We start from the raw sequence: 15,686 nt of genomic DNA, 5'->3' as shown, positions 1-15,686 counted from the left end.
ACGCAGCTGTGACTCACAGAGGGGGGGGGCAGCGGAGCGAGGGCTCGGATCAACGGCAGAGATGCACAGCGGCAGCAACACGGAGCAGGACGAGGACAAACACAGACAAACAGACTGAGTGGAAGCAGAAATGAACACAAGCACACAAACACAGACCCCCCCCCCCCCCGACCCAGGACACAGCAACACACAGAGGCACACACACACACACACACACACACACACAGAGCCACACACTCACACACGCACCAACACACAGCAACAGGAGGCTAAAAGGTAGGGGAAGGCAACACGCATGCCTGTGGTTGCAGTGTTTTGCAGTCTTATTAATATCTAATGTGTGGGCTGCAGCTCTGCGACCCACCGCCCACCGGGGCAGCCACAGAAAGGGAACAATTCAATACCTAGCAGTAGGCGGCCCGCAGGTAGGTGTGTATCTGTGTGCATCTGTGTTTGTGTGTGTGTGTGTTTGTGTCAGTACGCACGTACCATGGTGAACAAAAGCTCTCAGATATATATGATTAACATGTCAAACTACCACAAAAAGGCGCACACGTCAGACTTCTAAATTTGTTAAGGGTTTGTAAGCTCTTACTGGAGAGTGGAATGATAATGAAGAGGGGAGTATTGTGTTCATTCATTTCTCTTGTGGTGCAAAGTGCAACTGCAGTCTCAGGATGCCAAACCCGGGCGCTGAGAGCTTCTGAGAAAGTTACGACAGAGGCAAACTTTGGCTCAGTGTGTCTGATGGTTGGAGAAACAAACCCTGTGTACCAGACAGGAACTTCAGGCTGTTGTTACTGATGGTCGTCTCCAAGGATGTAGCAAGGTAGGTTCTATAAACATTGATTTAATTGAACCTAAATCGCTATTGGACTATTTTCCCAAAGAACTAAATATTGTACTGGTGGCTCCAACTATAACCCTTGATGATGCGCGTCTTTGATGATATTAAATATGAATGTATCCCTTAATGTCGCTAATATTAAGGGAACACGTGACATCATCATATTTCAATGTGTCAGTCAAAGAGTTGTCTTGTCCTCATTATCACAGGAGATTGGCTTGCACGGTTATGAAAACATAGATATGTTTCTCTTACTTTAGGCCTTGTTTTAACTTAGGTTAATCTCACACCCCGATGCCCCAACCTTATCCTGAAGAACTCAAACTAAGATACATTATGTACTTTGTGAAGCTACAGCCAGACCGAGGGAGTCAACAAATTCATCGTCACGTGTCCAACACATGCACATATGGCTTTAGTCCGTAACGTCAACAACAAAACACACGTGTTTTGCAAAGTGGCGCCTGAAGAGTTATTTTTTGTTTGCTCTGCAATAATTTGCTGCATAGGAAACGACTGTGACTTCAAAAGAAAATGGTCCATGTGTCTGTGTCTCTCTGTGTGTGAACGCGCGCGAGCGTGCGTGTGTGTGTGTGTCAGCAAGAGAGCGTTTGAAATGTCACTTTCAGTTGAACTCTCTAGCTTGCAGTAGTATGGGGAGAATAATGAATCAATCAATTTCAATAGCATTGTAACACTTTGCTTTTTCCAAATGGTACCCACTGTATGCTTAATGCTGAGCCGGGGATTGCCTGAAGGGGACACCATGGAGAAAAACAGCTGTGGTAAGTTATAATCTTCTTCCATAATTCCTTTCCATGCTGGGCTGAATTTAATAAACCCAGTATGTTTGTTCAAAAGGGAGGATGTGCAAAAGGACAAATACAAACCATAGACAACCGCATAAATCAACTCACGAGGTGTAAACCGATTACCAGTTACATTACACCCATTAACTCGGAACAAATAAACACTGACAAACAGGAGAATAATCCCCACAACACTGTGATGGTTTCAGGGCATGTCAGAGGCGGGGACAGCGTGAGAGGTGCGGCCTCCCCCCCGGCGAGCCGCGTGCGGTGAGCTCTCACCTGTACCAGGTGTCGTCTGTGCAGGGGTTGTGCGCCCGCACCACCACAAACACGTGCTGGAAGTGCGAGCGGATGTTCTTTGGGGTGAACGGCTGCGCGCCGGGCTCTTGGAAGACGATGGTGACGATGTCGTTCCCGATGTGTCGCTTCCGTAGCAACTGGGAACACCCGGAGAGCGGGCGAGAGAGAGACGGGTTTAATCAACATGTATGTGATTTCATATGGATTCACACCAGGTCCAAGATCTTTTTGTGGCATAAATTATTATTCATGACGTGGTGTAGCTTTACTCCAACATTAATAATGACATTATTGACCGTAAGAGTAAACTCTGTCCCCACTTTCCGCTAACCCTGCTAAAATTCTGCCCCTGTATTGGTCCACCCAGCACTGTCCTGCGGGCAGCCTACCTGCTGCTTGTTGTTGGGCGTGTAGGGCAGCATGGTGGACACGTGGAACATGATCTCGTAGTCCTTGTAGGTGGTGTACAGGGAGTGTGTACCGGTGGAGTCGGCTGTGCAAGGGGAAGGCGGAAGGTGTTTGATGTGAGTGAGTGAAGTGTGATCTACGACACGGTTCACAGAACTGTGTTTCCCAGTTGACAGTTTATCACTTCCGAGGTTGACAACATCCGACAAACTCATCTGTGGTCATTCGAAAAGTTTCCTGAAGAGATTTTCGTGGATATTTTATTAGACAATAGTTTTACGTTACCGAATAGAATAAATTCAATTATTTATCCCATATCCTTAGTGCAACAGGTGCATCCACCTTTTAAAAATCATAAATACAATACATCATTTGAAGGGCATCACTCAAAATCCTTTGTTGTGCACGCCTGCCTGTGTCTTTGTCTGTGTGTCTGTGTGCCCGACCATACGCACTCTTGGTGTCCAGCTGCGCCCGGTACTTGGAGAAGCCCTTGAGGCGCACACGCTCGCCAATCAGCTGCAGGAACTCCTCCAGGGCGGGTCCCGCCGCCTCGTTGTTGTACATCTCCTCCTCGCTGCTCTGGCCCGCCGCGCAGTACATCACCCCCACCTTCAGCTGGAAGCTCAGCTGGGGACAGGGAGGGAGTGGGAGAGAGTGGGAGAGAGAAGGGAGGCATGCAAAAGAGAGGGAGAGGTGAAGATGAGAGAGAGAAGGAGAGAGAGCGAGAGAGAGGTTAAGCGGTATGAATGACGTTGGTAATGCTCTTTGTTTCCAGGTTTTACAAGCCGTTCCAATGGCATTCACTGTCGCTGAGGGAATCTTGTTGACATTCAAAACAGAAATCGGTTTTCTGTTTTGTTTCCGTTGAATGAACAACCAGCCTGTGTGATTGCGTTGCCATTTTTCCTGTTACGTCAAGGTTGACATTTCAGGTTACGATAGCCGCTCAAACTTTGCATTTTAGGGTGCATGCGTAAAAGAGGCTTTCTCACTAATAGGGAGTATTTGCTGCACCTCAACTATTCTGCAAATCTTATTTTTTTCCATTTAAATTGCAAGCCATTTTGTTATTTATGCTTGATTTATACAGTTGCAAGGCATCTGCCCTCATGCTTCGCTATGTAGATGCTGTTACAAGAAGACGTAATGGCAAGGTGCCAGCAGGACAATGCAATTATTCCAATCCTGATGTCAAAAAGAAGTGCTTGAATGCACCTATAATGAATGTCATGTTTTCCCCCATTCAACACCATGATCTCAGTCGGTAACGCCCCCATCCTCTCACTTTATTTTAAATGCATTACACGCAGCGGTGTGCACGTCATGGTGGAGGCGGGCGCTCACCCCCTGCTCGTCCAGCTTCATCAGCTGGTCCGTGACCTTGGGCGTGTTGAGCGCCAGCCGCAGGCAGTGCACGTTGAGCTCCGGCACCAGGTGCTCCAGCACCTCCTTGAGGGGCAGGCCCCGCGCCAGCCCGTGCTTGGAGGTGGAGGGCACGGCGTCCTCCATGATGGAGCCCCGCAGCGTGGCCAGCTAGAGGAGGGCGCGTGGGGAGACCAGGGGAGGGCGGGTCAGAGCATGGACCGGCTCCATCAAGAGCTTGATCGACAGGTATGATGCTGTGAGCAGACGTTCAAGGTTCGGGACGGATTGAATACGGTGCAGAAGATATGATATGAGCACATTTTGGCCATATTATTGATTTAAACAGTGGCATAGCGAAACTACCCTGCAGTTTATACAGGTAAAAATTAATGATTAGGCATCTCGAGCCAACCCTACCCTGGGATTAAAAAGGTCAGACAATATGTAAACAGTACCCAACAGAACCAGAAAGGGTGACCAAAAACGTGAAACTATCCAAACCGTAATTCACCAGAGCCGTTCCACCCCTAAGGGCCTGATAGAAGCTCAACATAAATCACTGCAGCTGAGATGGTGAGGTTTATATACAAGGACAAAGGTGCTTCAGTTTAGGTACGAGTTTATGGATAGGCTCTGATGGTGCTATGTCAATTGTGTCCGTTTCACTTTCACTTTTCTTTTAACATTTCTCTTTGTAATCACTTTTATGATCCTTTAAATCTCTTTCAAATCTGAAATTGTGAAATTAATGTATCGAAATAATAAACAGCCAACAACAGTTTGTGTGTTATAGGATGCTATATAAATGATCTTGCTTGTCACAACAGCAGCAGCTTTGTGTTTGCTTCTGGAGTTCCGGTGTTGTATTTGTTGTAACAGGGTAGTTCAGTCTCTGACTGTGATTTATTTTCGGCTTTGGTTTTAGCTTCGGATAACATCAGGAAACATGATCAGTGTGCTGTGCGTGCGTGCGCGAGCGTGCGTGTGTTTGTGTCTGCTTCCGATGCGGAAGGTTTTAGGCTTCAGGCAAAACAAAAGAGAGCAAAGACAAAAAGAGGACTTTGAATAAATCAAGAGTTGCTACAGAGGCTCATGTCCGAAGAGGACAAAACACAATAAGACTGAGCTAACACATGCCATTGGTCGAGAAGGTGGACCCCCCTGACCCTTCTCTGAGTGGGGGGGTCAAAGTTCATAACGTGTAGTTGTCGGGTCGGGATAAGAGAGGCAGAGATGGAAAACAATGGCATTCTTAGATGACAATCTCTTTTCACCGATGCCTTGCAGCCTGCCCATGGCAACACACACACACACACACACACACACACACACACACACACACACACACACACACACACACACACACACACACACACACACACACACACACACACACACACACACACACACACACACACACACACACACACCACTTCCTGCCCTGAAAATAGCAACTACAGCGGAAAGAGACGCGAGGGATAAATTAAAAACATATATTTCTAAAAATAAAATAATATCAACCCAATTAAAAACACCTGACTGCAGTTTGCCCCTGCGTCATCTCCATTAGACTGGAGTGGTCGTTACTCACACCATCCGTTATAAAATTCTTTGGTGGTCTATGTATTGCTTTCCACTCGAACACCTCATGCATTATTTAAGTGCGAGAGCTGGAGAGCGACAGCGCGCTCCTCTAATGGAGGCGGTGCTGATGAGGCCGAGTGGGCGGGGGCGGTCGCACTCCGGGGATGTGCTTATCGGGAGCGCGGCTAGGCAGCGGGCCTACAGATGGTGGGAACAGCCAACGCTATGAAACGCATGAGAATTTCCCCCTCAATAATAAAAACGCATTCGAGCCGCTGATAATAAAAGAAAAACGGGGTCCTTAACTTCCCACAAGCTCCCACAGGGGAGGGCTGGTGTACTGGAATCAGTGTTCTCTAGTTTGCCGCATTGACACTAACAGTTATGGTAGCTCCGGTTAGAACAGGGAGCCCAGCGCGTAGTCGTACATAATAGTACGTTTGAGCCAATGCAATGCTATTATTATCAGCATTATTGGAAATGGATCCGCTAATAATTTACAATTATATATTATTATTTCATACAATAACACTAGCTTTACTGTCAATTTTGTTCTAGGTTGATAGAATAATATAAACAAATAAAGATCAACAGGAGTTTTGGGGAAACAGAAATGATGTTTTGGTTTCGTTTTTCACCGTATTCTTAACATGCACGGCAGTGAACCGAGCCACAGAGGATAGCACTAAGAGGACACGCATCACCTCCAAACAGCTAGAAAACACATATTCTCCCCAATAATGGCGATGAGTCCAGATGCATAAATGTGACGATCCTTGAAGCAAGCCGACACCTCCCACTGGAGCATGATTTACAGTCGGCAAGCATGAAGCGCGAGAGGCGACGTGAACCACGGTTCACGTAACCACGGCCCTCACGGTTCACCGGGCCATCCATCAAGTGTCGTCAACCTCAGGAAAACGCGGACCTCCCCGGGCGAGTCGTGAGCGGTGCATCACGGCGTCCCCACGTGCCACTTAAAGGGGAGCGTTGCGGGCCGAACCCTGTCATTGCGGGACACGACGGGGTCAGAGAGAGCGCAGAGGGCCAGCCCCCGCCCGCGGCGTACCTCGCTGGTCCTGAAGATCACGCGGTAGTTGTACTGCTGCCCGTGGTCCTTGTGCTCCTCCAGCTTCTCCCGCCGCAGGCTCACCGCCACGGGGCCCAGGCTCTCGTCCACCCCCAGGTAGTTCCAGTGCTCTGGGAGTGGAGCGGAAGCACACACACACACACACACACACCACACAAACACACACACACACAACACCACACACACCACACAAACACACACACACACACAACACCACACACACCACACACCACACACACACACACACACACACACACACACACACACACGTTTTAGTCGTTTAGCAGGCGGCACTTACCCTAAGCCAAGTGCGACTGAGAATAATTATACAATCAAAAGTGTCGACAATCGCAATCAGAAAGAAGTTAGCAATTCACTGCATTTCACTGAGCGGTCGTTCATTGGAACAATCTGTTAGCTGGGATAAAAGTCATCCAAAGTTTTATTAGGGAAACGGACATGTTTTAAAAAGGACTATACTGGCCTGGGGGACAAAACCATCATAACTCTGTCTCTCCTGGCTTCACTAAAACTACAGTTACGAATTCCCTTGAATTGAAAACAAAAGCTAATGCTATTGCTGGTATTTGTGATAGGGCACGTTCACACGAGAATCTGTACAACAAAGTAACTTCTGCCAAATATAGGTAACAGAGGTTTGATAACGATGCCATGAGAGGCGCTTAGCACGGTTTACCCACAAGTCCTTCCCATTCGGAAGAATAAATAAAACCTATATCACATGGCCCATGGCCTAGCGGTCAACTCAGTCCACCTCTTCCTTCTGCCCACCTCTGAGAAAGAAGTACTTGCGGTAGTAGTAGGACCCCAGGTCCACGTGCTCCACGATGTAGCGCTTGCCCCGCTCCGTGTGCTGGCCCTGCCCGTCCTTGGGGGCCTCCAGCACGGCCACGCCCGCGTTGGTGAAGTGGCTGGAGAGGGTGCCGTCCAGGGGCCCCTCCTCCGTGCTGCCCAGGGAGCCGCCGGAGCCGCCCCCGCTGCCAATGCTGCCCTGCTGGAAGACGACGGACAGGGTTCACCCCGGGGTGAGTCCCTCTCCTCAGCGTCACCGGTCAGACGGGGCGATCCTCCCCCCATTGGTGAAGCGTCCGGGGCTTACCTGTTTGGAGGGGCAGATGCTCCTCTCCCCCTCGCCGCCGATCTCGTTCCTGAAGCAGGGGCAGCTGAGCACCAGCTCGTTGCTCTTGTCGTCCCCGGGGTCCAGGGCCGGGTTAGCGCCGTGTCCCGAGCCCTCCTTGGCGCTCAGCTCCTCCTGGGACCCGCAGGGGGAGCCGTACGCGGCGCTCTGATTGGAGGAGAGGGAGGAGGAGGCCGAGGCGGCGGCGGCGGCCGAGGCGCCGGTGGTGGTGTTCTTGCGCTTGCCGCCCGACTGCCGCGTGTGTATGAGCTCGTTGAGGTCGAAGAGCAGCGACTGGACGTCGAAGTGGGCGAAGCCCTTCTGGCACACCCAGGGCTTGTGGACGCTCTGGCCGCCCTCCTCCGCCTTCCCGCCGTCCTCCGCGTCCGAGCCCGCCCGCGACGCGTCGCCCTCCGCCTTGACGCTGCGCAGCTTGCGGAAGATGGACTCCCCGCCCGTCTCCGACTTGGACCTCCTCTTCAGGTGCTTCTCCCGCTCCTTGAGGCGGCTGGCGGGGCTGCCGCGCGTCTGGCCCAGCGGCCCGTCGGGCAGGTCCAGGGCCGCCTGCTTGACGGGGGCCACCGTGAGCAGCTCGCCCAGCCTCTCGGGGGCCGGGCTGCGCTGGTCGGGGGCCTCCGACGACTGGTAGCCCTTCAGCATGTCGAAGAAGCTCTCGCCCGAGCCGCCGTGCTTGTCGATGGAGGAGGTGCTGCCGTACTCGCGGTGCATGGGCGTCCAGCCCGAGAAGGACCAGCCCTCGCTGCCGTCGCCGTCCAGCTCGCTGATGGTGATGTCGCTGTTGCTGCGCTGGCGGATGCGCCGCATGCCCTTCCGCGGGGAGCCCTGGTAGCCGTCGGGCGACAGGAAGCGGTTGTCCTTGCCCTTGCTGTGCATCTTGTTCTTCAGCGTGTTGTGGATGTTGCGCAGCATGGACGAGTCCTGGGGGCTGATGAGGTGGCCCAGCTTGGCCGACAGGTTGCTGTGGGCCGCGACGGCCGTCACGCCCCTCTCCCTTTCTCCGCCGCCGCCGCCTCTTTCTCTCTCTCTTTCTCCTCCTCCTCCTCCCCCTCCACTGCCAAGGCTCCCTCCCCCGCCGCTGCCCCCCGAGCCCCCACCTCGCTCTCGCTCGCCGCTCCCCGAACCCGAGGAGCTACTGGTGTTGGTGGAGCTGGGGGAGTCCGTTTCCACGGTAATGTGCCAAACGCTGCTGCTTCCTCCTCCTCCTCCTCCTCCTCCTCCTCCCCCGTCCTTCCTGGGGGGCCAGTCGGCCACTCGGGCGCGCACCCCCATCTTGGGCACGCCGGGGTTGGTAGCCGGGGCGTTGGAGCCCGACGACGAGGAGGAGGAGGAGATGTGCGTGCTCTCGCTGCGGGGCGGGGGCGCCCCGCCGTTGGGCAGGCGCAGGCGGCGGGTGTAGAACTCGTCAGAGGCCGGGACCGAGCCCCCGACCGAGCGCTCCGTCTGGGAGCGCTTCAGGCTGGTCATGGTGCGCGAGGGTGGAGGTCGAAGGCCGCGGGTGGAGACGTAGGGGTGTGGGGGGGAGGGGGGGGGGAATGGGGAGGGGGGGAGGGGATGGTCGGGATGGAGGTGAAGAGGGGCTCAGGTGAAGACCAGCATCATGGGGAAGGAGGAGCGGCCAGAAGACACTTCAGGGCCACCGTTCGGGGCGCTGCTGGGAGGGAGGGAAGAAGGTCTGAGATTAGATTAGTAAGAAAAGGAAAAACAAGAAAGAACCAAAGAACAGAACCAAAGGAATGATAATAAGAGCAAACTGAGGGGTAATGGTCTGATCAGAACTGAATCACCAATCAGACATATTGCCCAGCATTGTTTAGTGAGACAATACACATAATTGGGCCTTTGAGATAACCCAACATGTGGGGAACCGGGCAGACAAAACGGGAATTAACAAATCATAAGCAATCACCATTATTGTGAAATCCTCTTTCAACTCAAGGGTCTGTGTGTTTCCTGAGCTCTTTACGGCCCTTAGGAGGCCGATGGAGATAGAAGGGACTGAATGGGGGGCGGTTCACCACCATGGACAGGTTTTGTTCAAACCACTGTCTGCATTCTGAAGCACACAACGGGACCCTATACAATAAACTCTGCACCAGACAGACATACGGACCAAATGGAAACAGGATAGACAGAGGGGGGGAGTGGAAAGGGGGGTGTTCACAGAAAAACACACCATGGTTGGGGGAAATTAGTAAAAAGAGGAAAAAGGGAAACTAAAACAGGTCGTCTTTTCTCCAGAACACTTATATTAACGACGTCATCGAACATGATAACATGATTAACATAACAAAAAAACGCAATTGTTATTCTAAAGGACCGCACGGCTCTGAACAGTGCATGACTTCTACAACTGTGAGAGACTCAGTCTCCCTCCAAGCCAGGGCTGCAGCTTCCTTCACAGAGCCCCGTTGTGTTGCCATGGTGATAACAGAAAAGACCGGTGCATAGTTGTGTATGCATGTGTGTTTTTACGTTTCGAAGAAAAAGGCACACACATCTCTCTGTGCGAGTCAAATCATCCTCGGCTAGCAGTAACAACAACCTAGAGGCCATTTGGATATGGGAACATCTGAAAGAGAGCCTGTGGATGTTTGGTCCAATCGATGATGATCTCATTCGGCACCGAGTCTGGTCTTTAAAAACACCCCGCACATCAATCTGCAGTGTGTGTGTGGGGGGGGGAGGGGTGGGGATCTTCAGCCCAGCGACAGTTACGTCCAGCGCTGTCAAACTACAAGCCTACTTTTAAAGATATCAGATGAAACGCAGACATCTGCCGCAGTAGCGCCACGGTAACCTGTAGCAGACCAGAATACACTTAGTTTTTTACCCATGGCTGGCGCCTTCATTGTGATCAAGTGAAGGTGAGGAGAGTGCAGCCACAACAACAAAGATAAGACAGTTTGAAGCACATAACACAAACGTTGCTCGTCTAGGCATCTCTCAGCTCTAGTAAAATGCCATTGCTTTCACGAGATGCGATGAACTCTGTTCTTCATCCAATAATGTGTTGCCAAGCAATCTGCTGTTGATTGTGGGGGCTGATGTATTACTATTGAGGAGTGAAGATTACGTTGACTCACTACACTGGATGAGTTTTATTAACTTACAAGATAAATATTTTCTTTGTATGATTAATTAGCAGTAGGCAATTTTTCTGTAAAACAATGAAGTAAAAATTGTCAACTTAATCAAATGACATTCTAGCAGCTATTTTTAAATCAAAAGTTCTGCAAAATGAACAGAGTGGGTTTAGACTGTGCAGTAGGCTGTCAAAAATGTTTCAATCCACTGGCCAAAAAACATCCAATCAGGCAAGAATATAAATGCACCTCCAATTCTTTCAAACAAAACAAATAACAGCTCCCAAAAAATGACATTCTTTCAACATCCGTTTCAAAGAGCAACATCCCACTTCATTGATACATTAGGATGTTTCGAATGCGCCCCATTCCAAGGTTCGAAGGGTACCTTACAGAGAAACAAGCAGAACAACCAACAAGGTTGTCTAAGTAGAGACAAATCCTAAGCACGAATGCAAGCACACACCTGAGTGCTTTTTCTGCTGCTGTGGAGAATGATAATTGTACATAATGAGAGATTAAGAGAGGGAAAAGGATACAAAAAAGAAAAAAGGACCCAACAAGGAACGAGGAGAAAGAGATATATGGCCAGTAAGCAAGAAGAAGACCAGAATAATGGCAGTGCGGGGGTGATCCAGTGCACCGACGGCCAGCCAATTAGCCCGACAGCCAACTCACTAACCTTTTTTTGCGGTTAACCTCTGTCCGAACCAGCCTGGGTGCCCAGGCTGAATGTATCCCCATCACTGCTTAATGTCACTAAGTGCTGTCGAGGGCGACCTCAAGTTTGCTTCAATTGGAAAGCCGACACTAAACAGCCCGACTTCACAGGCTTGGGCCTGGAGAGATGACAGGAGCGCAGGATGCCTGCTATGCCTGAGTCAGTGTCATGCGGCTGGCAGAGCTCTTTGCAAGGGGAATACTGGAACTCCAGAAGAAGTACTTTTTTGGCTGGCCAAGGCAAACTCCTTATGTACTTAAAGCAGTTTTAGGCCTAAAAAAGAATTTTGTTCGGTTCCGATTTCCGGCCGACCCTGTCAATTTATGTGCGACCCAAATTATTTTATGAGCTGCTGTAAAATATAAAGAAAGAAAGAAAAAAGTCATACATATCATTCGCTGCCACTGGAAAAAATAAAATAAATTCCCTACCCACCCATGACCTCAACTGACAACCAACAGGAACCAAACTTTTTTTTTGTTAGGCCTTAGTTCGATCACTGAACATTCAACTGGTTAAGACCAGTGAAGACAGGGGATCTGAATTCTCATTTTAGATATGAAACAAAATAATGACTCACAATTGATGAACACAAATCTATGCTCACAATGCCATCACCTGAGTTCTGGGAAGTTACAAAATCTATGGAGGTGTAGAAAGTGCTGAGAAGTATATAAGCTATGCATTTTCAGTATTCTGTGTGATTAAGGGTGTCACCACTAAATGTCAAACATTGTAAAGCAGCAGGTAAAGATTATGCAACAAAAATGTTAAGTTGTAATGATGGCATCAGAACTATGACTGAATTTAACTAAGCCAGGTGATTATTAGAAGCAATGGAGTAATTTACAAGCCATGGAATTATCGTGCAGAAAGTCGTCATCTTCGATTTCATCTAAATGATTACGAGCAGGTGTTATGCGAGGTGTCCAGACTTCATACATAGGCGACTAGCTGTACTGTGATGACCTCACTTCACCTGCTTTCTTGACGTCATCGTGGTGTTAAAGTGTCAATTTTGGAGGTCAGGTCATCGATGCAATAACTGCCAAAATAAATGACACAATTTCCCACACTCGAGCAGCCTTGAAGTTTCACAACTACTGCTAGGCATCTGACAGATTCATAGTTAATTCACAACATTAACAGGTCCTAATCGCCCATTCGATATAATAAAGTAATTAGATGATTGCTATGATTAACCATGTGATTGGGCTAAGGGGTGCCATAAACTCAGCTGGCTTTCCTGGTGGGATTTCGTAAACCACAATATTAGTTTTTCCACCTCGTAATGGTTACAAATGGCTTGGATTTGTCAGTTAAGACTCCTGAGAGGATGTCTACGTCTATGTTAAATAAGAGGGCAGACATCACAACTGCAAATTCCTTTCCTGGTTACCAGAGGCAAATCATCCTCCGCCATCTTTCGCTCTCTCCCGCTCTCTTAATGTGTAGCCTATTGTTGTGGTGTTGTTTATTTATTTATTTATTTTCCCCTTTTGTTTGATTGTCTGTACTGTCTGTATGTATTCCTTTCTTATTTGTAAAGCGTCCTTGAGTACTTAGAAAAGCGCTATAAAAAACGGATCAATTATTATTATTATTATTGTAATTTGGAGAAGTATTACAATCGTCTATACCTGGATTCGATTACATTTTGCACATTGGTGGCGTTTCTCTTGTCCCACCGTTTTCTTGTACATCACAACATCACATTGCAAAGACAGCATTCATTTTGGAAGCATAGGAGCATTGGAAGGTTAGTTATTATGTTGGTAGTAATGTTTTTTTCATCATGGTTTAGTGATTCATTGTGAAAAGATTTGTCATAGTGGGGGAGATATGGTTGTGTTTGGAAATGCCACAAGGTTTTCATTAGCCCGGGTTACTGCATGTTTAAGGTTGAATTTCACAGTCCTACTACTGTTTTAATTCTGCTCAATACGGGGTTTCGGCAACAAAAAAATCCCATGATGCATTAAGATGTACAAGCCAAACACTGCTGGTCCGAGAAATAAGAAATCAAAACCAATCCCTCAACCCTAGATTCTGAAAAATCCTGAGTCAAGCTGGCCACCCTACTGCATAGTAACTTGATAAAAGCACAGCGGTGGGATTGCAGTGGATGGACCAGATCCAAAAGAGAACAAAGCTTTCCTGTAGGATGATTAACAGACAGAAATAATAAGCATTATTATTTCTGTCGACAGTCACACTAAGAGACAGACAGACGTCATCAGGGCACTGCGGCTGGGCAGACACTGTGACTCACCCTGTTCACACACTGCTGTCGAGATGCCACTGGGCGTGGGCACTGACGGTTAGGGCAAGCAGTGTGTGTAATAAGCAGAGAGCCAGAGAAAGAGCCTCAGGGTGAGGCAGCATGGGTCAATTAAACCCAAAATGTGACTTGCATACCTGCAGTGGGCACGAAAAAAGGATCTCTCACACACACACACACACACACAGTTACGTAATGTGGACCAATTCCAGTCCAATTAAGCAGCAGAATAATACAAGAAAAATGCCTCTCTCCCAGGCTCAACCTGCACTCATCTAACCAGACTTTTATGACTTGCATGTGGAGCTGCAAGTCACGTTGCAACATGATTCAAAATGACAGTCCGCAGCAGCCATGAATGAGGAAAGCTAATGATATTTCGAGAACCTGCTGTGCCATTCTTGCCCTAGCAGCCCACGCCCGGTGGCTGTAGCCTGTCCTCCTCTCATCCCATCTCCCATGGCCTTTCATTTGCGGGCAAGGGGCCAGACCGAGACACAGGGGGTCCGGTCGAAAGCAGAGGAGAAGGTGAACTCGGGCTGATTCTGGTTGGCCTTGACAGCAGTCAGTCATTAGGTGAGAGGTGGGCGGGCCTGGGGAGACATGCTGAGCGCACCGTTCACCGGTGACATTCTAATTGTGTGAAGAGGTAAATAGGGGAAAAGTTAGGGCGTCTCCTAGGAAACCATAGTGTGTGTGTGTGTGTGTGTGTGTGTGTGTGTGTGTGTGTGTGTGTGTGTGTGTGTGTGTGTGTGTGTGTGTGTGTTTGCATGCACCATTCCCTGTGCAACAACAAGCAGATTTTAGAGGTCTGCTAAACACAACCGTATGCTAACTATATGAAGCAGAGCCCAGCAACCAAAGAAAGACAGGCACTACTCTCGGTTCCATCTTATCTTCCCGTCTCTGCAACCCACCACGCGCCACACACCGACAGACAGACACACACACACACACACACACACAGCCCAGGGGGATGCTGCTAGTTATTCGACATCTACAGGGTGTTTTGTTATTAAAGACATGCACTTGTATCGCTGGTGGTTCGAGACGTCAGTGCAACCCGAGAACGACGGGGCCTCGATAAGGGAAGCGCACCACACACACACACACACACACACACACCACAGACTATTTTATCCCACGAAGAGCAGCCTCCCGTTCAGTTGTTTGTTTTTGAAGTTTTAACTTTTAATGTCTTATCCTATGATGATGGAAGCTACCCTCCAGGCTCCAACTCAATCCAGCCACACACTTCCACCTACTCCTGTCGATATTTTCTCATTCCAAAGTACTAGACTACAGTCTTCAGCACAATTACCATCTCAAGTTAATGCCACTGGACACAATGTGCCCCCTGAGCCTCATTGATTATGTGCAGTGCACAAAAAAAAGGAAAAAGAAGAGCAACATCCATTGACCACATTTTAACCCCAGGAGTCAGAGAGAAGCCCATTAAGCTGCTCCTAGGTCTCTTAACTGCCTACTGCTTGAGTAATTGACCAGAACTTCCCCTCGTTAAAAATGAACGCACGTAAACAATAAAGCTTGAGTATGCCCCCCATATATTACCTAAGTCGTAGCTTTAAATCCGATAGGAAGGGACAAACTTTAAGATAGGACACACACACACACACACACACACACACACACACACACACACACACACACACACACACACACACACACACACACACACACACACACACACACACACACACACACACACACACTCCTATGAAAAACTAGTAGCTGGATACGGCTGCATTCACTGAAAATAGTGTTTCTGTTTTGACTTTTCAGGATATTTTCTTTATTATTATATTATGTACTGCATCATTATGTTTTATATCTTCCATTGTTCTATTGTCCCACATACATACAATGAAACCTCTTTGTGTGGTAATATGAGAGCCTGCCTGCCAAAAGAAAATCATCCACAATTGTAGCAAGAGAAATAGCAGAATGGTCTTTAAAGTGAAATATTGTTTCACAGTAAGAACCATCTCCTGGCTGAACCTCCTGGAATGAGT

The 15,686-nt window shown here is 48.8% G+C and overlaps 1 protein-coding gene and 1 long non-coding RNA gene across 2 annotated transcripts in view; both read right to left on the bottom strand.

Annotated features, from left to right (window-relative positions):
- The window catches only part of sipa1l1 (signal-induced proliferation-associated 1 like 1), a 34,220-nt gene extending 25,142 nt beyond the window's left edge, over positions 1-9,078 (bottom strand). Inside the window, exons 1-8 of the mRNA XM_056580831.1 lie at positions 8,751-9,078; positions 7,530-8,666; positions 7,202-7,421; positions 6,389-6,519; positions 3,715-3,903; positions 2,823-2,997; positions 2,349-2,452; positions 1,939-2,096 (exon numbers count right to left, since the gene is read on the bottom strand). Coding sequence (XP_056436806.1) covers positions 1,939-2,096; positions 2,349-2,452; positions 2,823-2,997; positions 3,715-3,903; positions 6,389-6,519; positions 7,202-7,421; positions 7,530-8,666; positions 8,751-9,032 — 2,396 coding nt within the window. The 5' untranslated portion in view covers positions 9,033-9,078. The remainder of the gene's footprint in view (positions 1-1,938; positions 2,097-2,348; positions 2,453-2,822; positions 2,998-3,714; positions 3,904-6,388; positions 6,520-7,201; positions 7,422-7,529; positions 8,667-8,750) is intronic.
- A 39-nt stretch (positions 9,079-9,117) lies between these two features.
- The window catches only part of LOC130374194 (uncharacterized), a 32,343-nt gene continuing 25,774 nt past the window's right edge, over positions 9,118-15,686 (bottom strand). Inside the window, exon 3 of the long non-coding RNA XR_008893587.1 lies at positions 9,118-9,219. This is a non-coding gene — a long non-coding RNA (uncharacterized LOC130374194). The remainder of the gene's footprint in view (positions 9,220-15,686) is intronic.

This window comes from Gadus chalcogrammus, chromosome 21 (assembly GCF_026213295.1).
Source record: "Gadus chalcogrammus isolate NIFS_2021 chromosome 21, NIFS_Gcha_1.0, whole genome shotgun sequence".
NCBI lineage: Eukaryota > Metazoa > Chordata > Actinopteri > Gadiformes > Gadidae > Gadus > Gadus chalcogrammus.
The sequence above is the reverse complement of the archived record's forward strand: the minus strand, read 5'-3'. Positions and strand labels throughout refer to the sequence as shown.